We start from the raw sequence: 19382 nt of genomic DNA, 5'->3' as shown, positions 1-19382 counted from the left end.
CTCCGGGCGTTCCCTGGGACCCGCTGGTCCATCGCGCGGCCTCGCTCACCCTCCCTCCTTGCAGCCGCAGCCTGGCGCTGCTCCGCTCCTCCCTCAGCTCCCACCAGCCCATCCACAGCCACCGGGGGCAGGGCAGCACCAGCCCCTCCACCAGCAGCCCCCCCTTACAGGGAGGGGCCGTCACCATCAGCCTCACTGCCCGCCCCTGGGGCTCCTCCAGCCCCAGCCCACAGCTGGAGCCCAGCAGGAACAGGGGGCCATCACCCGACCCCCACAGTGTGTCACCTCCTCTCCCGGGCTCCAGCACAGCCCCTCACCCGATGTGCATGAGTGCAAATGCAGCCAGGAGGGCAAAGGAGATGGCAAGTGTTTATTCAGTCACACACAAGTCCCGGGAGCGAGTCTGCTCTAGGGCTCAGGGCCCCCAACACTCCCCCTAAGACACCTCAGCAGTTGTTCCCAGAGCCACACTTGTGGGTTCAGCAGGGAAAGGATGGTCAGTCGGCTGGCTCCTGGAGCGATGGGCTGCTGGGCAGAGGTGGAGGCCGCCAGAAATGAGGAGCAGGGCGCAGGACACTAGAAAAGAAGAGAAAAGTGGCAGCCAGCTGGACAATGGGGTGTAACGAGAAAGCACGAAGCAGGGAACAGGACAGCAGGAGAAAGATGGGGACAGGGAGTCCAACGGAGATGGAGAAAGACACAGCAGGGAGAGAGGAAGAGAGGCAGAAAGAGGGAGAGGGAGCAGGACAGAGATGGACAAAGGACAGGGAGTAGGATTGAGATGCAGAAAAAACCTGGGACAGGCAGCGTGACAGAGAGGGAGGAAAAAAGAATAGGGGCAGGGAGCCAGACTGACCGATACCGTAAGAAGCAATGAGACAGGGAGCAGGACAGAGCAACAGAGAATAAAAAAGGAAGAGGAAGCATGAGAGAAATGGGGGCCAGGGAGAAGGACAGATAAAAGGACAGAGAAACAGAGGGAAACAGGATCAAGGAGCAGGACACTGGGACAGAATGAGAAAAAGAGAGGCAGCGAGCAGGACAGAGTGGTAGAGACACAAGAAGGAAAGAGGGATAGAGAGACAAAGGGGAAAGGACAGAGAGAGAGATAATGACTGGGGGGGAGAGAAAGACAGGGGCAAGGATCAGCAGAGAGGGATGGAGAAAAAGAGCGATGGGGAGCAGGACAGAGTTAGAAAAGTAACACGAGGGACAAGGACTGAGGATCAAAGACAGAAAGGTACAGGGAAAAAAGGACAGTGAGATGGAGAAAGAAACGGGGAGGGAAGGAGGGAAGGAGGGAAGGAGGGAAGGAGGGAAGGAGGGAAGGAGGGAAGGAGGGAAGGAGGGAAGGAGGGAAGGAGGGAAGGAGGGAAGGAGGGAAGGAGGGAAGGAGGGAAGGAGGGAAGGAGGGAAGGAGGGAAGGAGGGAAGGAGGGAAGGAGGGAAGGAGGGAAGGAGGGAAGGAGGGAAGGAGGGAAAAAGATGGGGACAGGAGTGTGAGATATGGAGAGAGAAAAAGTAGGACAGAGAACAGGGGAGAGGGATTGAGTACTAGAGATGCAGATTGGGACAAAGAGATGGAGAAGGTAAAAACACCTGGGCTGGAGGACCTGCTTCTCACAACCTGTCACTCCTGATGCCACTTCCATAGCCTCAAAAATGGGACGTGGCACAAGACAGAATGGGGGAGTGAAAAAAAAAAAGGCACAGGGAACTTTAAAAAAAAAATCAAAAAACAAGAGAGAGCAAAATAGTGATGGGGAACAGGATAGGGAGCAGATGGACTAATAGAGGACCAAGAGAGCCAGGATGCTGGACAGAAAGCGAGAGGAAAAAAGGGACAGAAAGCTGTATATAAGGATAGAAGAAAAACAGGAAAAACCCCCAGTATTTATTACACAGTGTGGCTAATTAAAACATAAATAATCTACCAGCTTGAACAAACCTGCTTACCATAATGGCTTAGCCTGTATCTCGTCTAAGTTAGCATCTGTTTCTTGGCAGGGTACACAGGACTATAAAACCCATGATAAAACACGGAGGGAGAAACATGCTTACAGGAGTAACCTAAATGGATCATGTGCACAAGATTTGATATTACTTAGTCTGAATCCTAGCTCATACGGTCAATTAATACTCTGATCACTGAATTTCATTTCTGCAAATTCCACGTTTATCCATGCTTCTCCATTAAAAAAACCCTGCATTATCTCAGTGTTAGACACAGGGCCGTATGAAGATTCTTTGAACATAAGGAGAGACTTCTCTTTCACAGGTTCTCTGGAAATCCCACATTGATCTTGAAATTGAGCAAGAAGAGTATGAGGAAACAAGAAATCTTTACTGCAGATTACTTCAGTGGACACAGCACGTTAAGGTATGTATAGACACCCAGAACACAGAATTGGTCTTGAATCTGGTTCACAGTGGAGAGAAAGCCTTGACTGCTTTGGTTGTCTGGCTTTTTCAAATCAACAGTGAACCTAAGTTCAGTCCCACGCCTGTGCCATGAAGAGGGGAAAGACATTTCTACATTATGTATAACAGGTTTATCTTCTGTGCCAGTATTAATACGTTGCCTTCCCCTGCTGTGTTTCTTGGGTATTGTACAGTATTTTCACTGGTCATGAATAAATGCATTTGAAGAGCTTTTACTGTAACTGACTTCAGGTTATTTTTGGTTTGAAAGAAAACCAAGAAAACACCATACATGAGGTAATTCCATTTTCATAATCTCTGAATTTTCAATATTTGAATGGAAAAATAATGGTGTAAGTGCAGGACTATGCAGCCATTACCAAGCAGCATTAGCAAGCTTCTCAATATTGTTTTTCCCCATGAAACACCAAAAAGCATCGAGCCTAAGATTTGTCATCCATAAGTTCTTGGGGGCTGGGGGGAGAAGGAACCTGACACTTTTAGTAAGTTGCCTAAGAATCATAGCTTACAGTTACTCAATGTCTTCTGGTCTCACAGGATGAGGCAGAGGTATAATTGATTTCTTCTCCGTATCTCTGGAAAGAGCTTTTCTCATATCTGTGGCAAAAGAAAAAAAATGCTATTATAATAAGACAGTCATTGCACAAAGCCACATTAAGTGAATTCTGTATTACAGTAAGATCATTTTAACCAAGATTTCATAGAATATCTCAAGTTGGAAGGGACCCATAAGGATCATCGAGTCCAAGTCCCTGCTCCTCCAAGGGCTACCTAAAACTAAAACGTATGATTAAGAGCATCATCCAGATGCCCCTCGAACTCTGACATGCTTGGTGCCTTCACCACTTCCCTGGGGAGCCTGTTCCAGTGACCGATCACCCTAATGTCCAGTCTGAACTTCCCCTGATGCAGCTTCATCCCATTCCCTCATGTCCTATCACCAGCCACCAGAGAGAGGAGATCAGCACGTCCCCCTCTGCTGCCCACCCTGAGGAAGCTGTAGACTGTGATAAGGTCTCCCCCCTCAGCCTTCTCTTCTCCAAGCTTAACAAACCAAGTGACCTCAGCCGCTCCTCATAAGTCTTGCCCTCAAGACCTTTCACCATCTTGGTCGTCCTTCTCTGGACACACTCTAATAGTATGATGTCCTCGATGTTACTCAGCAGCAACGTTATCAATTGGAATATAACACTGCATGAAACTCAAATGAATGGAAAAGAAATGGCAGGCTAAAGGGACAAGTATATGATTCAAGGCATCTGCAATAATGCTAGATGTCTGTCCGTAGCCCCGGTATTTCATAGTACCCCCGCCTATCAAGTGAATAGTGCAAGAACAGAAAAGATATACAGCATGGCCACGCAACCCTTTGGGGAGGATACTTAAAGGAAAGAAGATCTAGAAAGAGGAAGCAGCTGGTACTTAGTTTTGTTAATAGAATTAACATTAACATACTTGAACTTCCATGTTCCTTCCCTTTTAAATTGAAAATGCCACCCAATTCTCTGCCACTGTTGACCACTGACACTTGTAAATTTGTAGTTAAGATATCCGAGAAAAACAAAGTTTCAAATCCCTGTTATGGGAAGAAATTAGGAAAGCACGGCCATTCCTTCTCCGAATAACATTAGCAAAATGCCCAGCCACTGGGTATGAGCATTCCTCAGAAAGAAAAATCAGGTAAGAAACTGCATTTTTATTTTCATCTTGCCTACAAGATATATGTCTTTGTACTTACTAATTTATTCTTCTTTTGTAGTTTATTTTGCCACAGATGCTACAAAATGTGTAAACTGCAAGATTAAGTTTTGTAACTGATGTAATCTTCAGCAGGAAAAGCTATCTAAAGGAGTATACAAAATCCCACTCAACAACTATCTGAACTTGTTTGTATGATTTTATTTTTTTTTTTAATATGAAACAAGCCCAGGAACCCTCACATGAGAATCTTCATCCAACTTGAGGCAGAACGAGTACTTACCATACGCATCTTCATCTGGCTCTCCACTGCTAGCAGAGCAGTGCTCTAATACTGTCTGGTACCCATTGTAGCCTAGTTGCTTATACGTATTTACTGCAACCTGATTTGATACTCTCACAGAGAGATCAATGAAAAATCCACGCTTTCTTTGAAAAAATAAAACCCAAAAAACCACAGTAAGGAATAGTAGGTGAACGTATTTCTAAACAATAACCCATAACTTGTAATCAGTCCAAGAGCAGGTCTGATGATGTGGTACGCTAACCAAACATCTTTCACACTGTAGTAACAGATGCACTCCTTTACCAAGGGACAAATCCAGTACAAGCACAAACTTTGTTTTATTTTTGTCACATAACCATTCTTCTATACCAGCCAGTGGGTTCAGAATTACAAAGAGGAAGAACAGGGCAAGCTAAACCACCCACACAAGCCTCATATCCATATGAAATTATTTAAAAAAAAAGAAAAAAAAAAATCCACATTTTAGACTGCCTCCAAAGTGCATGGAGGGGCAGAGGGGTGGAATCAGTCACAAAATTCAGTTGCCTGACAGGAGACAGCCCTTCTCCTCACAAGGCAGATTTTTTAAAACATCGTACTATTTTCTGATTTTACCAACTACGGTGGGGTTGCCCTACCAGCATGAGTTTGGGACATTTCCTTGTGGGTTCATCTGACACTAAATTAAATTCTCTGCAGGAACAAGTAACCAAGCACGAGACAGAAAGCAAGCTAAAACACTGTCTGCCGTATAAAATTTGTTCAAGATTGTGCCTGAGGGAATTGCACAAAGCCCGTGATTACTGAAAAAGTATGTTGAAGGCTCTAGGGGAAACAGTGCTGATGTTTCGCAAAGCTCTCTTCCTGTCAAGAAAATGACCTTTTATACAGTATTTCTATTGGAATTCAGGCTACTTCCTACTCATTCTAGCACGTTAGCTTTCAGAGAAACCCTGAGATTTTAAACCGTCAAGCAACATTCATAATTTTTGTTCTCTAACTACGGGGAATTTCAGCAAATCAGAACACTACTTAAAGCAAAATTCTAGGTCTGTTTCATGTGATTCAAATATCTAAGCCACAGACAGGTGTCTGTAGAAAGATTACCTTAAAAGATTAAATTTAAAGATAAGCATAGCACTCACTTTTCTGAAATTTCTTCCAGTAGTTCCATCAATTCAGCAGCCAAACCCAGCCATCGAAATCCTGGTGCAACAGAGAGAGCAGTAACATGTCCATGCCATTCTTCCCTAAACACAAAGCCTTTCGCTTTACCCATTACTGTGAACATACAGAGCATCAGCGCAGTAGCACCTTTGAAATAACACACCACCCACAGCTATACATCTTTACAAAAGAACCAAGCAGTGTGTAAACAAACATTGCAATGACTGTGGTAAAGGCCCAAACTGGATGTCTGTTACCACTCTGTGATTCATCTACCACCAAAAACGTCATTTTGCTCAAGTATTACAGTACTTTCTTAACTTGTGTAAAAAAAAAAAAAAAAAATTTTTTTTTTTTTGCAAATTCATTGTTTGAAGCATGACTTCCAAATGGAAATTTTAAGCAACTCTTGTTGAGTGAGTCTTTAACTGAGCAGAATTCAGGATCTGACTAAAATAATAAAGGAACGGAGAACTAGAAGCCCAAAACTAACTCAACATCCCAGCAACTGTTGTAGACTTTCAGTGACTATGGGTGAATAGAACTTGGGAAGGTTTGCCAATCTGGCAATAGAAAGCCAAGACCTTGCAAACACAGCATGTTTAAGTAAAAAAAAAAAAAGGGGGGGGGATGGATGTTGTTTTGAGGGGCTTCTTTGTAGTTCCTCTCCTTTCTACACGGAGCCAAACCAGTGTTAGTTCACTAATGAATATTCACACTTCCATACGGCACTCTTATAAAGATCACAGTCACTGCTAATAAGCAACTGATGTGGTGGGTATGGAGAAACCTTCTGTACAGCAAATGCTTTAAGTTTTACTATGTTAAATACTTTATTTCCCAGGTCCCTGCAAAGACCCTTATTCTGCTCCCCCCCCCCCAAAAAAAAAAAAAAAGAGGGGAAAAAAACCCTGGAAGGAATAAACAAACCAACAGCTCTATTTAGAATGATTTCTGAAAAACAGCAGTATTCCACAGCAAATAAGCAAATGACATCCAGACCCAGACCTTTCCATTACAGGAAAACACAAAACCCAAGCCCAGCATTTTGACTTACTGACAGTGGACGGCCTGTGAGATCAAAGCTGACTGCAAGGACTTAATTCCAGGATTAGAGAAACGCCTGTACGCGTACATTCACTTGTGTAAAACCTGGGTGGACGTTACCACAGCCGAGAGGCCGTGCCACGCTACGAACACCAAACCCACGACTACTGCTCCGAGTCCTACGTAGTGCCCTCAGACATTTACGAAGTGGGAAGATGCTACGTAACGTTCCTCTTCCCTGTTGAGCATTTGGAAAAGAGGAAGAGTAAAAAACGCTCCTGCGTTATAATCCCCCAAAACGGTAATCTGGAAAGCGCGGCACGGCGGAGTCGCACCACACGCGCTGAAACCCATCAGCTCTCCGCCGGGCGCCTCGGCGGCAATGAAATACTCGGGCCAGGCACTGCAGGTAGAAGGGCATCCATCCCCTAACGGGGCTAGGGCGCTCGGTCAAGGAGCAAGCTGTCCCGCTGCCCGCCGGCAGCGCGGAGGATACGGTCCCCGTCAGCGGGTCCAGGTTGCTGCGGGGTGGGGGGGAGAGCAACGCTCACCGCGGGTCCAGGCCCCGCCCGCCCGCCGGCCGAGGGGGCGCCCTGCGCTCCCCCGGGGGAAGGGGGAGCCCCTTGCGTGCGCCCGCGGGCCGAGCGCGGCGGAGAGCGAGCAGGGGGCTCGGGGGCGGGGGGCGGAGCGGGAGCCGGCCAGCACTCACAGGTTGTTGAAGCAGAAGTAGTCATCGCAAGTGAAAGCGCGGAGCGCCGCCACGCTGCTGCTGGCCCTGGCACCGCCGACCCGGAAGCGCTCCCGCCAACCAAGGGCCCCTTCCGCCACGGCGAGGCGGCCGCAGAGCGCCCCGGCCCCGCCACCTGCCGCCGCAGGCCGCGGAGGGGCTGCGCTGGGTGCGGGCGCCGAGAGCAGCAGGCGGGCGGCTGGGAGAGGAAGGAGCGGTGGGGCCAGCCCCGGGGGCCCGGGACGCGCACAGACGTAGGCCCCGAGAGCTACCGCCGGCAGCAGAAGCTGAGACCTGGGCTCCCTTGGCTCCGTCTTCCCGTCTAAAAGGCGCGGGTTTAATATGAAAAATAAGAAAAGCAACATGGGGAAATGACAACAAGAAGTTTGATTTGATTTAAGCTGCTGGGGTTTTTTGTGAATCCACAAATAATCCCCTCATGTAGCGTTAAACTTTCCTGTTAAGCCTCCTCTATTAGTAAGATTTACGGATTTATTACTTACGGCTTTATTTCCTTTAGCCTTTTTGAAATAAGTAACTGGAAAAAGAGGGAGTAATAACTAAAGAGAGACCACGTCAAATATAAGCTTTTTCTTGCTTTTCAGTATTTCATAATACCAAACACCTTCCACTGGAGAAGACGGAATAGCTTATTTTTACAAGCCCAAATTCCGTCCAACGTTTTTGCATCATCTGTTTCCTGGCATTATGAGAAGTGAGAAGTGTTTTGCACAGCACAGTGAATAAAATGTTCTATTTTTCCAAAGAAATAATGGCACAAGAACGGACAGCAGAATCATCTTGAGGTGGTTTGGGCACGCATTCCCCTTTTTGTACTCTGCCTTCCTTCGTTTCACACCTGAAATTCTGTTTCTTACTACTTAGTCTAGCGGCAGAGCCACTATCGTATTAAAGTAGTGGAATTCTCTTTAGCGCGGAACGTCAGTCTTGACTGCTGAACCATTCCTTGCAAGTTAAGATACCTGCCTGCTTCTTCTAACTGTTCAGGTCAAGCACACTAACTAGATAATAATGTTACCCCACCCTTCCTTTGCAAAGAGTTTGAAGTGGGCCAAGCAGTATGAAAAGCAGCATCAGAGTCTACTGATACACAAAACATTCAAAGTGTGAACCATTTCTTAAGGGAAAAAAGAACAGCCCAAAAACCACAGCACACAGCATCCCAAATTGTAGTTCAGTATAACAATGTATTATGTGCAAAACTCACCATTTACAAAATGAAATACAAACATGTGCCAGGGGTTTCGGATACATGGCAAACTGACAAAAATGCTACAGATCTCTGTATGTACAAGACACATGCTGCTCATGACATTTTTGTAATCTGCCTTACGTGACACTGCTCACGCTAAACTTGGGGAGAACCCCATGTCCCTCTACAGAGAGTAGCCCTAATTGGCTTAAGTAGGGTCCAGAGTGTCACCCACTGCCATCAGCTACCTTGGACAAATCTATAGAACACACACTTTTAATACCATTTTATCTTTGCATATATAGGACTGACTTCCACCTCTCACCTACTGAGTAACTTAGAACCACGAAATGCTACAACACATTCTTCAGCCCAAGACACATTTTGATGTTGATGACAGACTATATAAAATAGTTAGTGTTCCCCTTCACCTTACTGATCTATTTAATCCTCTGCTAACACAAATAGTATCTAGGATAGGTGGTGTCAAATCCCTCTGCAAATCTACAATACTGCTTTACATAAGAGTTCCTTACCAACCTCCTCCACTTATTTTCTGCAAGGAGCCTGAACCAGCAGACTAACACATTTTAATCCTAAATTAGTTTCTCTATATTCTTTCTCTACTCCTTCTCTACATCCTTTTCTTTCCATTTCCTCTTCCAACCCCCTAGTTCTGTCTAAAACAATGCATATAAACAATAATCCAGATAACAGTACATCAAGTTCAGATAAAGGCACTGAAATCACTAGTGCCAATGTTACAATCTTCTTACAGATAACAGAAGTTTCATAAAAACTCTCCTGTAACAGGAAAAGAGAAACCACAGAGACTTTTAATGCAATACTCTAAAACCAGCAAGAGATTTATTCTTGTATATTAAATGTTAAAATCACATGCATAATTATAGAATACTTTATAGTTAAAAAAATATTTCAAAAAACAACCCTGACAGTTTACCTGCAACTGCTATAAAATTTCTATGATATATATATATATATAAAATGGCAATTTTCTGTAATTAAAAAAATTAGGAAAGGATGCAATCATCCAGGTAATTATGAGTTAACTGATGCCCTGCATCGGACAGTCTTGTCAAATTCATGCTGGTGAAACTGAGCTCATACCAGCCAGTTTACCAAAATACTTGTCTAGCATACATATATTTAAATGAGAATGACATTTGGCTAAAGGATGAGTGTAAGAAAATAGATTTTTGCACACTACAGCAAAAGACCGGCAGAGGGCCACAGTATAATATGCTTGGAAAGAGACTGTGGTACAAGAAATTGAGCCTCATGGGCTGTTTACTCAAACACACTGCTGGAATATTCCACATAACTGGCCATACACGTGGTTTACGTCGGTTTTTCTAAGCAACGCTAGAAATGTCTGTGTGTGTTTTACTAGGCATTTTCGGTTTAAGGCCTGTTTTAGCTCCTAAGAAAGGCAGCCAACAAAGATGTTTTCAACAATTAACAAGGAACAGAAATTAAACTATGAGTTGCTGGTTTTAAGGAGCTGAGTCATCACTGTTTTGAAAAATGGCACCATATGGATCACTGTTAATGCGCTTATAGACAAAGTGAAAGACCTGGGGTTGCGGACGGCTGTGCAACTCTGCCTTAATTTTCTGAGGGTAGGTATCCTCTGTCAGTTGCTGCCAGGTGTCGTCAACAAAAAGAAACAGGCTATATTCTTCTGGATTGTCCACTTTAAACTTTTCGGCACAAAGCTGGCATACATCTTCGGTAGTGATATATGGTCTTACTAGTAAGGTCTTTCCTGTACATCCACTGTTAACTTCCTGGAATGCAACACGAAGGTAGTTCTGTAGAATGAGAAAACAGACATCAGAAACTCAAAGAACCAAAACTCATTGTCTGAAAACAGAAGAGTCAGCAACAAAAAGCAAGCCTCTCCATGTTCCAGTTGTGAAACGCACACCGGTGATTCCTGCACTTTACAGCCACCTTGTGAACTGCGATGTTGGTAGTAAAACTGTGGCAAGTCTGCACTGGGCATAACAAATTCATAAGCCAACATTCTCCTTTCCTTGGCTTACATTCTAACCCTGCAATTAAGAGTGAATAGATACAGCCTTAAAGCCACACGGAAAACACCAGTGGTTTTAACAGGACTTGATGTTTGCCCTTACTAGGAAACAAAATGCTTTGAAGCAGAATAAACATCTGAGGCAGCACGCCCGAGAGATGATGCTGCCGCTGCTGGGTCAATACTAGAGAACAGAAGCCTCACACAACATGTTAGTCAGAAGGAAAACAAAAAAAAAGCCTCCGTCAGTGGCACAAAACAGCGTTGATCCACAAGTTACTGCACAATACACTGTTTGCGCTCTTACACTGCAGTATGCAAAAGGTAATACATCCTCATGGAGCACATTTTCATCGCCTTAATCGGTGGCAATTTGGTGTCTGAGCCAGATGTAACCAAGTTTTGTGTGACAGCATTTTCTTTTTTTTTTTTTTTTAAACAAGGCTTAGAAGGATGCAGAAAGCAAATTTACTCTGCAACATTAGAGTAAATCTATATGATCTTGAAGAAAAAGCTGGATATTTTTTCTCTGTTGAAATTGATACATGCCCACAACTCTGATAACATGGATAAATTCTAAATATGCCCTACAAGGAAATTCAGTTCTACCTTTCAAAAAGCTTTTAAAAAGTAAAATAAAAAGCAACAACTGGGAAAAAAACCACCACGAACTTCTGGACACATGAACAAAGCAGCCTGCTGTTGCACACTTTTTAAAAAAGAAATTAACTGCAATAAAAGACTAAAAAGCAGTAAAATTAAAGGAGATGGGGAAAAAATGACTGAGAAAGACCCGTTTATTGACTGAGCTAGTACCTATGTTTGCATGCTGAATAAATTAAGCATGCTAAATCACCATGGTAAAAATTTACATTTCATAAAAAACAAGCTGTTAAAAGCTAAGAATGAGAAGAATGTTCATATGAGTTACATTCCAAAGAGCACTCTTGTCTTTATTAAAGTATTTTTTGATAGCTTGCAGACTGAAACACTGAAGCTTTGCAACAGCATTTAAACCACTGGGACTGAACCTGACCAAGTAGAACTAATCCATTTTTGCTACCCAGCATGAAGAAAGTATATAAAAAAAAAATCAGCCTAGATAAGGCAAAACACACTACAATTTTAATTTCTAATGTACTTAACACACAGAAGACGTGTTTTTAAATGCATGCGCTTTGAGACAGACAGGATTGCTTCAAGGAGAGACTGAAGTTTGTGCAAATGCCTGTAACCCATACTAAGTATCAAAATTATTTATGCAGTATCAGAAAGTTGTATTTAATCATCATCAAAATATAGGATTTTTTGCTTTTCCATCCAAGGAGGCAGGATGAAGACCTTCCAGGGCCCAAAAGCTGGTAAGGCTGAAACTGCATCACAGAAATGCAGTGATCACATCCTGGTTCAATGTGGGAAAGATGAGTTGAGCTACAGTTTGTTACATGTTGATTGTAGGGAAGGTGCTTCATTTTGGGACTGCAGGATGTGGAGAAATGCGATGGAAAACTGGCATTCTGATCAAGCAGCAAAATGCATGAATTTATGCTGAGCATAGCCTGGAAGTAGTGTGATCTTACTAATTCGAGGCTCTCTTTCGAAAGAGACAACAGAAGGAGAAGCACGGGACACACTCAGTGCCAGCTGTTCCCCCGCCCCCCTGCATCTCCTTGCATCCAGCATGGAATCCAGCTGTTCAGTTAGCTTGGCTGAAGTTCGTTTGCTGAGGAAGAGAAGGTGAAACGGAATACAAGATCCTCCTGAAAGAATCTTCTGTCATTTAGTCATCCAGCAGAAAAACAAGGAGATGAATTTTCCTATGAACAGTGTAGTGTTTGCTAGAAAGAACAAAGACTCAAGCTACTTGAATCTGACACCTAACTACAGGTAAGCAGAACATAAAATGGATTTCAGTAAGATGGACTAGCTTTGTGCACTGGCCACAGTTTGGAATTTCCATTAATCAGTTCTCCTCCTAAGAGAGGCAAATTGTGGAAGACTGCTTCTTTTCTCAACTCCTTCCTGTTCAGTGTTGTGCTGTAGTCGTTTGCATAGACACTGATAAAGCAGAAGGAACCTCAACTGAAAGGTTTCATCTCCTGATGACCCTGCACCTTCATTTCTCAAGCTCTTAACTGCATCATAACTAATTGATGGTTGTCATTAGCCAGTTGGCAACTTTGCGCTATGGTATGAACTGTAAACTACTGAACACAAAGGAGTAAATCCTTTCTTCTTGATTCCAACATCCTCCTTGCTTCAGTCCACAAACTGATGCATCTGAACAGTCAACAGCATACTATATGGAAGACATGCAAGGCCTGGTTTTAAAAGACGAAGTAATCCCGACTATTTTGTTATTCTTCAGTTGAAGTTACAGCCCTACTCTGAAAGAGCAGTAAGAAATGGAGGAAAGGAAAAAAACAAACAAACATGAAGACATCCATAGTATAGAACTCTACTCCTTGCTTAAACTTTAAAACCGTAGACAAGCTTTTCTCCTACCACTCCTCTCTATTACCTCTCTATTACCTGCCATATGCCACCATTAGCTACTGGGGAGTTATGCTGATTTATACCACTGGAAATCTAGATTTGTTCTTTTTAACAGTAAAGTATACAAAGAAGCTGAATCTAAAATATGATTCAGTTTGTCCTCGCTCTGTGTGACTTAAATAGGAGGGAGAGCGGGAAAGCTCCGTTATTTAGCATTTTCTTTAGACCATCATAATCAAACTCTATTATAAAGTGCAAAGTTTTCAAAACTGAGGCAAGTTTGCCAGCCATATTCTCAGCACTGCTTCACTCCACTTACCTTGTGCCCCCAAGGGAATTGTTATGAATCATACCTCTCAAATAGGCATTTCCAACAAAACAACCATCCCCTGTTTTTTGTCCTTCATCCCTAGGCTCTACCTGAAAATCATCAACTGAAGGTATTGTCCTGTTAGTTGTCCTCCTCTTGTGCCATTGCCGCAGAGTATCTCTGGCTTCTGAACTTAGCAGTCGGGCAGCTTGTTCTTCCTGGAAGTTCTTGATCAGTGAAAGTGCTCCATAAGCGCTTGTCAAGTAATAGCCTCCTGTGAAGGACAGCAAGGGAGTGTGTCAGAGCGGACACAAACACAACACTAGTTCCAACTGGTCACAGTCACAAGTACAAACACAATATGTATTTTTTTTTTATATATATATACACACACATATATATGAAAGTCTCTGTACTCTATTGCCAAAATATTTATACGTAAAGAAAAACAGCTCACTGGCCTGCAAAATACTGGATGGTGTGTTCTCAGCTGCTAAGAGACATGCAGTGGTTGCATGCACTCCACATTATCAAGTGTGCAATAGTATCTAACTCTGAATCCACTAGCACTGGGGATAGATGGTTACTTGAATGACTGGTGTCATTCTTTTACTCCTGAGTGTTTTTACGAAGTTGGAACATGAAATTTTTTTCATTTTTTTCTGAACAATTGCCAAACAGTGACTTGTTTTCTTCCTGAGCTTCAGGTGTGGATGAACTAAACACAGCTGTTTAAACAACACAAAAGACGATCTACCACAGTTCAGGAACTTAAAAGCAACCATCCTTAGTGGCAATAAAGCAAGGACAGAGTGTGTGATTTGTACCCTGGAAGCATCCCAAAGAGTTTGCTTTTGTTTTTAAAAGGAAGACTGTGTTTTTCACCTTTTTAGCATTCCCCATAATGTCCAACTAGTTCAGGAGGTGATGTGTACAGTCCTCCATACTTCACCTTTATTACATGAGTGGAGAACAAATTAAAGTCAAGACAGCATTGCCCATGTACAAAAGAAGCTGCAGGTCACAAAGGAAAAGGAGTCTCAACACTAGGTAACTGTTCTCAACAACCAGGAGAAACAAAAGACATAATATAATTTATTGCTCTCGCCCTTTTTTTTTTTTTTAAAGTAAACTATTTTAGTGGGAGTGTCCAATTCGGAGACAGCACAGTCTATTCATGGAGTCATTCAAAGATGCATTCTATGCTCACAGGAGTATTTTCGGTATTACTGATAGCATCCTCTTGGCCTTTAGCTTTGCAACAAGTTCAATACATAAACCACACACAAGACCCATGAGACAAATTGGACAATAGATTACATTTGAACTGCACAACCCTGAAGCACTAAACAGTTTTTCCTGCACTGTATAGTTCAGCTGGTGCCAAAGACAGAGACAGCTAATGGATGGACTTCCCTTGCTACATTAAAACCAACATGTCTTAGTAGCCCAGTAAATGTGTCTGCCTTTCAAGCATGTTAATGATCTCCAGCTTCACATCTCAAGTATTTTCTGTGCTAAGATTCCTGAACAATGCACTAGAGGATACTCTGTATGCAAAGCAGGGAACAGACTAGTGCCAAATCAAAGGAATCCTGGCACGGTTGTCTCATGCATACCGGCATGTAAGAGGATACAGCAATTTCAGCAAGCCAAGAGATAGGAGGAATGGGAAACATACACAAATACTTAAACTCACAGCTCAGCTTAATCACAAGAACCTTTAAACTTCCTCATAAACTGGTAGATTCTGGGGTCTACCAAGGGCTTGCAGAATACCTCTTTGTTAAAAACACCGCCATGAAAACCAAAAGGAGGGATATTTCCTTGCCTCTAGAGGACTTCAGCCATCATTCAAGGGTGCCTTAGGAAACATACTCCTAGGGCTTATAAATACTTCGTGAGAAGCAAATATTGGGAAGAAATGAAGATCATTAAGGGGGCCAATAATCTCTAAAGCACTTCCCCATCAGAGAATTCCCCCAGAAGTTTTTACAAAGCACGTAACCCAAGTCCCATTACATGTCTTACAATTTAACTGAATGCTGTGGCCCTATAAACACTCTCAGGATATTTTCAGAAACAGAAGGGTAACCACATTTGGCACCTGCACAGCATATGTGTTTGCTTGCTAAGTTACGATGCCTCCCCCTTCTTGATCGAAAACATGTTCCCCCATAATGGAGTACACATCAGTAGACTCCCAGGTCACTCAGGCCTGTACTCTGCAAGCTAACTCGTTTCCTCTTAGTTTAAGGTGGAAGTAATTATGAGATGCTCTTGTTACACTTCTGACATCACTGACTTCAGGACTCCCCTTGAAAGGATTTTTACTCAAACAAGGTTAACAGCAACTGTGCTGTGAAGAAGAACTCCTCTTCCCTAGTTCCTTTACTCAATTCTAATAAAAATATATAAATAGATTACCTTCTCCATGCAGCAAAGATGGATCCAGCAACTCCATCATGTATTCAATTTCAGTATCCAGCTCCAGCATATCACACTGGGCTACTACATATGTCAACACAGGCAAGAAGTCATCAGCTCCATACAGCCTCCCTGGGTTGAAGGGAACATAGACAGTGACAGACAAAGCACAGCCTTTTACCAGTTTCAGTGTTTGAAAGGAAAGCATTATTTTGCTGCCTTCACTAACCAGTACATTTGTATTACTCTAGAGCCTCCTGATATAAACGTGCAGCAAAGAGAACATCATCTGACACTTGCTGGACAGGAGACCAACACCAGCTTCATCCTGTACTTCTAACAAGCACAAATCTGATAATGCACACCTTGAGGCATGCAAGGGAATTTGAAGACTGGGCTCACCTTGGCATCAGCTCAACTAGCCAACTCACAAAAGGCTGCCATGCCAGTCTGGCCTGACCTCCACCTGCGCTTCTATCACTGGCTAAGAGACGATGAATAGGCATTTTCTTTACACATGCAGGGACAACATCTACTTTCTGGAAGAATCCAGCCACGAATGTCAGTTTCTGAGTCTGAATCCCAGCAGAGAAGCCTGAATATAAAAGCCTATTATATCTGACATGAAAACTCAGCTTATTTCCTTGATGGAGCATAGTTAAACACAGCAGTAAGCAAAGCCTCATATCATTCCCAGCTAGCCGGTGAAGCATCATTGGCAACGGTGGCATGCAGCTAACACACAGAGACTATGCTGTACCTAGCTAGGTCTGTCTGTACTCGTATCACTTTTATTGCATTTAAACTTTCTGTTTAGAAAATACTATATGGCCAAATCTCTGGGTCTGGCCAAACTGTGAAACTGTGTTCATTTCAGAACTGGTGTGATGGTTACTTAAAACCACCAAGAGCAGGAGCCAACTCAAACTTTGGTGAAACTCCAGATGACTGAAGGGCTGATAAAGTTACACCAGCTAAGGCATACCCTCCAGGTATTACACTATTATCCGGCTGAGAGTACATGACAAAGCAGATACTCAAACAGCTGCTGGCTCAATGCCATGTTTTACAAACTTCACATGACAAAACAAGACAACCTAAGGAGCATTTGCCACATCTTAGCCCAAGCCCCTCAGTGCAACAGTTAACTGGCAGCAGCCTCTCAATGTTTTTCTTCTGCATGTTGGAAATACCTTACTCAATGTGGTAACACAGCATGGAGAAAAGAGTTTAGAGCACTTCAGGACAAGATTCCTATATCCATTTTAAAATGCAGGATTTTGCACAGAAATAATAAGCTAGGCAGGAGCTCAGACCTAAATCTTGCAAAAATGCCTGGGGGTCTTTAACAGCCACAAGCTTTCACCATTCATCTCAAAAGAAAGTAGGTGTCTTGATCAGCACCCGACCCAGCTGCACATTCAATGCTCACTTAGAAAGAAAACTGCCAACAACCTGCTTATAATTGCTTAGGGGAAAAAAAATCCCCCACTACCACCAGCATTGCTTCACCTTAGCTCATGACCTACCACAGCAGCACATGATAAGACATCAGGCAACAGAGTTGCACCTATGAATTCGTGCCATCCAGCACAGCACTTCAGTTGTGCCACTGACTACTCAGCAGGTCTTACTGGTCTGTAGTTCCATTTCATTATCTAAGATTCAAGGTCACTTTTGGACTCTTGCTACAGTGTAGAAATAGATGTTATTTCTGTTCCAAGAACAGGAAAGAAAGTGTCCAAATAAGAACATTCAGAGGCACAGCAAGCCAGAAATACTGGATCAGAGGCTGCTTTCCTCCACGCATTAACACAGAGCCCTTGTAGTTGTCATATTGCATACACACTATTGAATTACTATAGCTATATACAGGGTGTTACCTCTATTACAATTTCCCGAAAAATACTCATTTAGAACCAGTGTCAAATTCAAGGCTCACAGGACAGCCTTTCTGCTACAGTTAAGCAAAGCTGGTTTGGGGGGGTGGGGGTGGGGGGGGTGGTGTTTGTTGGTGGTTTGGGGTTTTTTTTGGTTTTTTTTTTTTTGCTGCTTCACAACTCTGCTTCACACTGAATTTGTAAAATGTGCTGCCAGATGCATCAGTGGTATCAGCAAGGAAGCAGAGAGGAAGAATCCCTCTCAAAAAGGCAAGGAGATGCCAGAAGAGCTCCAAGAGAAGGAGACATTATCTGCAGAATCAGGTCGTCTGATTTCCTCCACCGAAAGACAACCCCAGGTTTGGAATATCAGTGAACTTGAACCACAAGAAGCACCATACCTGAGTTATTCTCCATAACAGTGTAAATCAATTTGCAAACTCTCAGCAGCAGCATCACTTTCTTTTCAGGTGAATACATTTTCTGCATGGTCATGAACTTGACTTTAATCTTTTCAACATCCACAAAGTCTGGTGTTGGAACAAACACGCCCAGTTCCTGAGGATTCCTCTGCCGCACCAACTGCAGGTTTTCCTTTAGTTGTTTCCAAGAACCATCTGCGATATGAAACTCTTTCAACATCGCTTCAATGTGGCCCTTCAACGGCTTCAGAATGCACTTATGCATAGCCTTCTCCAGGACAACATCTGCAATGGGAAAACACAAGTCCAGCTGACTTCCTCCTCTAGAGCAGAGCCAGTATTAATATAACCATTCCCAAAAGAGACACTGCAGAGCAAAACCTACTTGCTAAGGCCTATTTTATTACACAAGCTGAGTTTCCAGATGTTTGTTAACAAGAAAACAAAAGGCAGAGCAGAATCTGTATTCCATTTTCTTTTATGGCAATGTGGTAAATAAAAAAAAAAACAACCACCAAACACAAAGACCCACTACAGACTGTCATAAAAAAAAAGCAAGCTGTGGCTCCAGTTAACTTTTTCTTTTGTTGTCCAGAAGTCTCTGAGTTTTATTTTACTTTGAGCTTAGACTTTAACTCCCAAACTTAAAGTAAAACACAGTCAAAACCGTAACTTTTGTCTGCTTTGGCATGAAAGCCCATGCTTTTTGCATAGTTTCCATCAGAAACTGTAATTCAACCAAGGTCTCCCTAAAACTTGGCTCAACTTTGTCAAGATCTTTATGAAGTTGGACAGATTGTGGGTTTTAAACTATAAAGGAAAACCAAGCTGTGTTTGTCCAGCTTTGGATTTCATCATGCAAGCTTATATACAGCTTTGTCATCAAGTTTGAAGTTCTTTGTTTGGCAATAGTGTGCACGTGGCACAGTAACCACTAACTTAGGTTGGTTTTTTATTCTTGCTCTACTCAAGTTTTTCTTTAACAGTCATTCTCCATTTTCAAAGTATGGACCACATCAACAGAGAAAGTTCTTTGCTAAATATTTTCTCTGCAAACCTTTACTTTATAAGCTAATTTCCTCTCCCACTCAGCATCCCTATGGCAACACAGCTTATATTAATAATTAGCTTATATTAATAATAATTATATTAATAATAATTCATCAATCATTTGTACCATAGTGAACTTCCACAAGCACAAAAGAAGCTGGG

General features: G+C 42.9%; 2 protein-coding genes across 2 annotated transcripts in view; both read right to left on the bottom strand.

Annotated features, from left to right (window-relative positions):
- Nucleotides 1-349: 349 nt before the first annotated feature.
- Nucleotides 350-9994, bottom strand: NAA20 (N-alpha-acetyltransferase 20, NatB catalytic subunit). Its single transcript, XM_059828457.1, has 8 exons — nt 9988-9994; nt 7349-7565; nt 7125-7160; nt 6975-7042; nt 5571-5739; nt 4423-4568; nt 2951-3038; nt 350-576 (listed from the first exon to the last, which is right to left on the bottom strand). Exons 1-7 carry the CDS (start codon nt 9992-9994, stop codon nt 2953-2955), a joined length of 729 nt encoding a protein of 242 aa, XP_059684440.1. The 3' UTR covers nt 350-576; nt 2951-2952.
- RIN2 (Ras and Rab interactor 2) overlaps nt 8555-19382 on the bottom strand; it is a 51362-nt gene continuing 40534 nt past the window's right edge. The window contains exons 8-11 of the mRNA XM_059828490.1: nt 18150-18455; nt 15869-16000; nt 13552-13715; nt 8555-10411 (exon numbers count right to left, since the gene is read on the bottom strand). Coding sequence (XP_059684473.1) covers nt 10094-10411; nt 13552-13715; nt 15869-16000; nt 18150-18455 — 920 coding nt within the window. The 3' untranslated portion in view covers nt 8555-10093. The remainder of the gene's footprint in view (nt 10412-13551; nt 13716-15868; nt 16001-18149; nt 18456-19382) is intronic.

This window comes from Gavia stellata, chromosome 23 (assembly GCF_030936135.1).
Source record: "Gavia stellata isolate bGavSte3 chromosome 23, bGavSte3.hap2, whole genome shotgun sequence".
NCBI classification, from domain to species: Eukaryota; Metazoa; Chordata; class Aves; order Gaviiformes; family Gaviidae; genus Gavia; species Gavia stellata.
Note: the sequence above shows the minus strand (reverse complement) of the source record. Positions and strands in the feature narration are given on the sequence as shown.

Excerpts from the sequence above, each read along its gene's own strand:
- NAA20 (XM_059828457.1), bottom strand. Across the intron at positions 7,043-7,124 it reads ACGGGGACCGTATCCTCCGC|TGCCTGGCCCGAGTATTTCA; the intron begins GCTGCCGGCGGG and ends TTCTACCTGCAG. Across the intron at positions 3,039-4,422 it reads GCCAGATGAAGATGCGTATG|ATATGAGAAAAGCTCTTTCC; the intron begins GTAAGTACTCGT and ends CTTTTGCCACAG.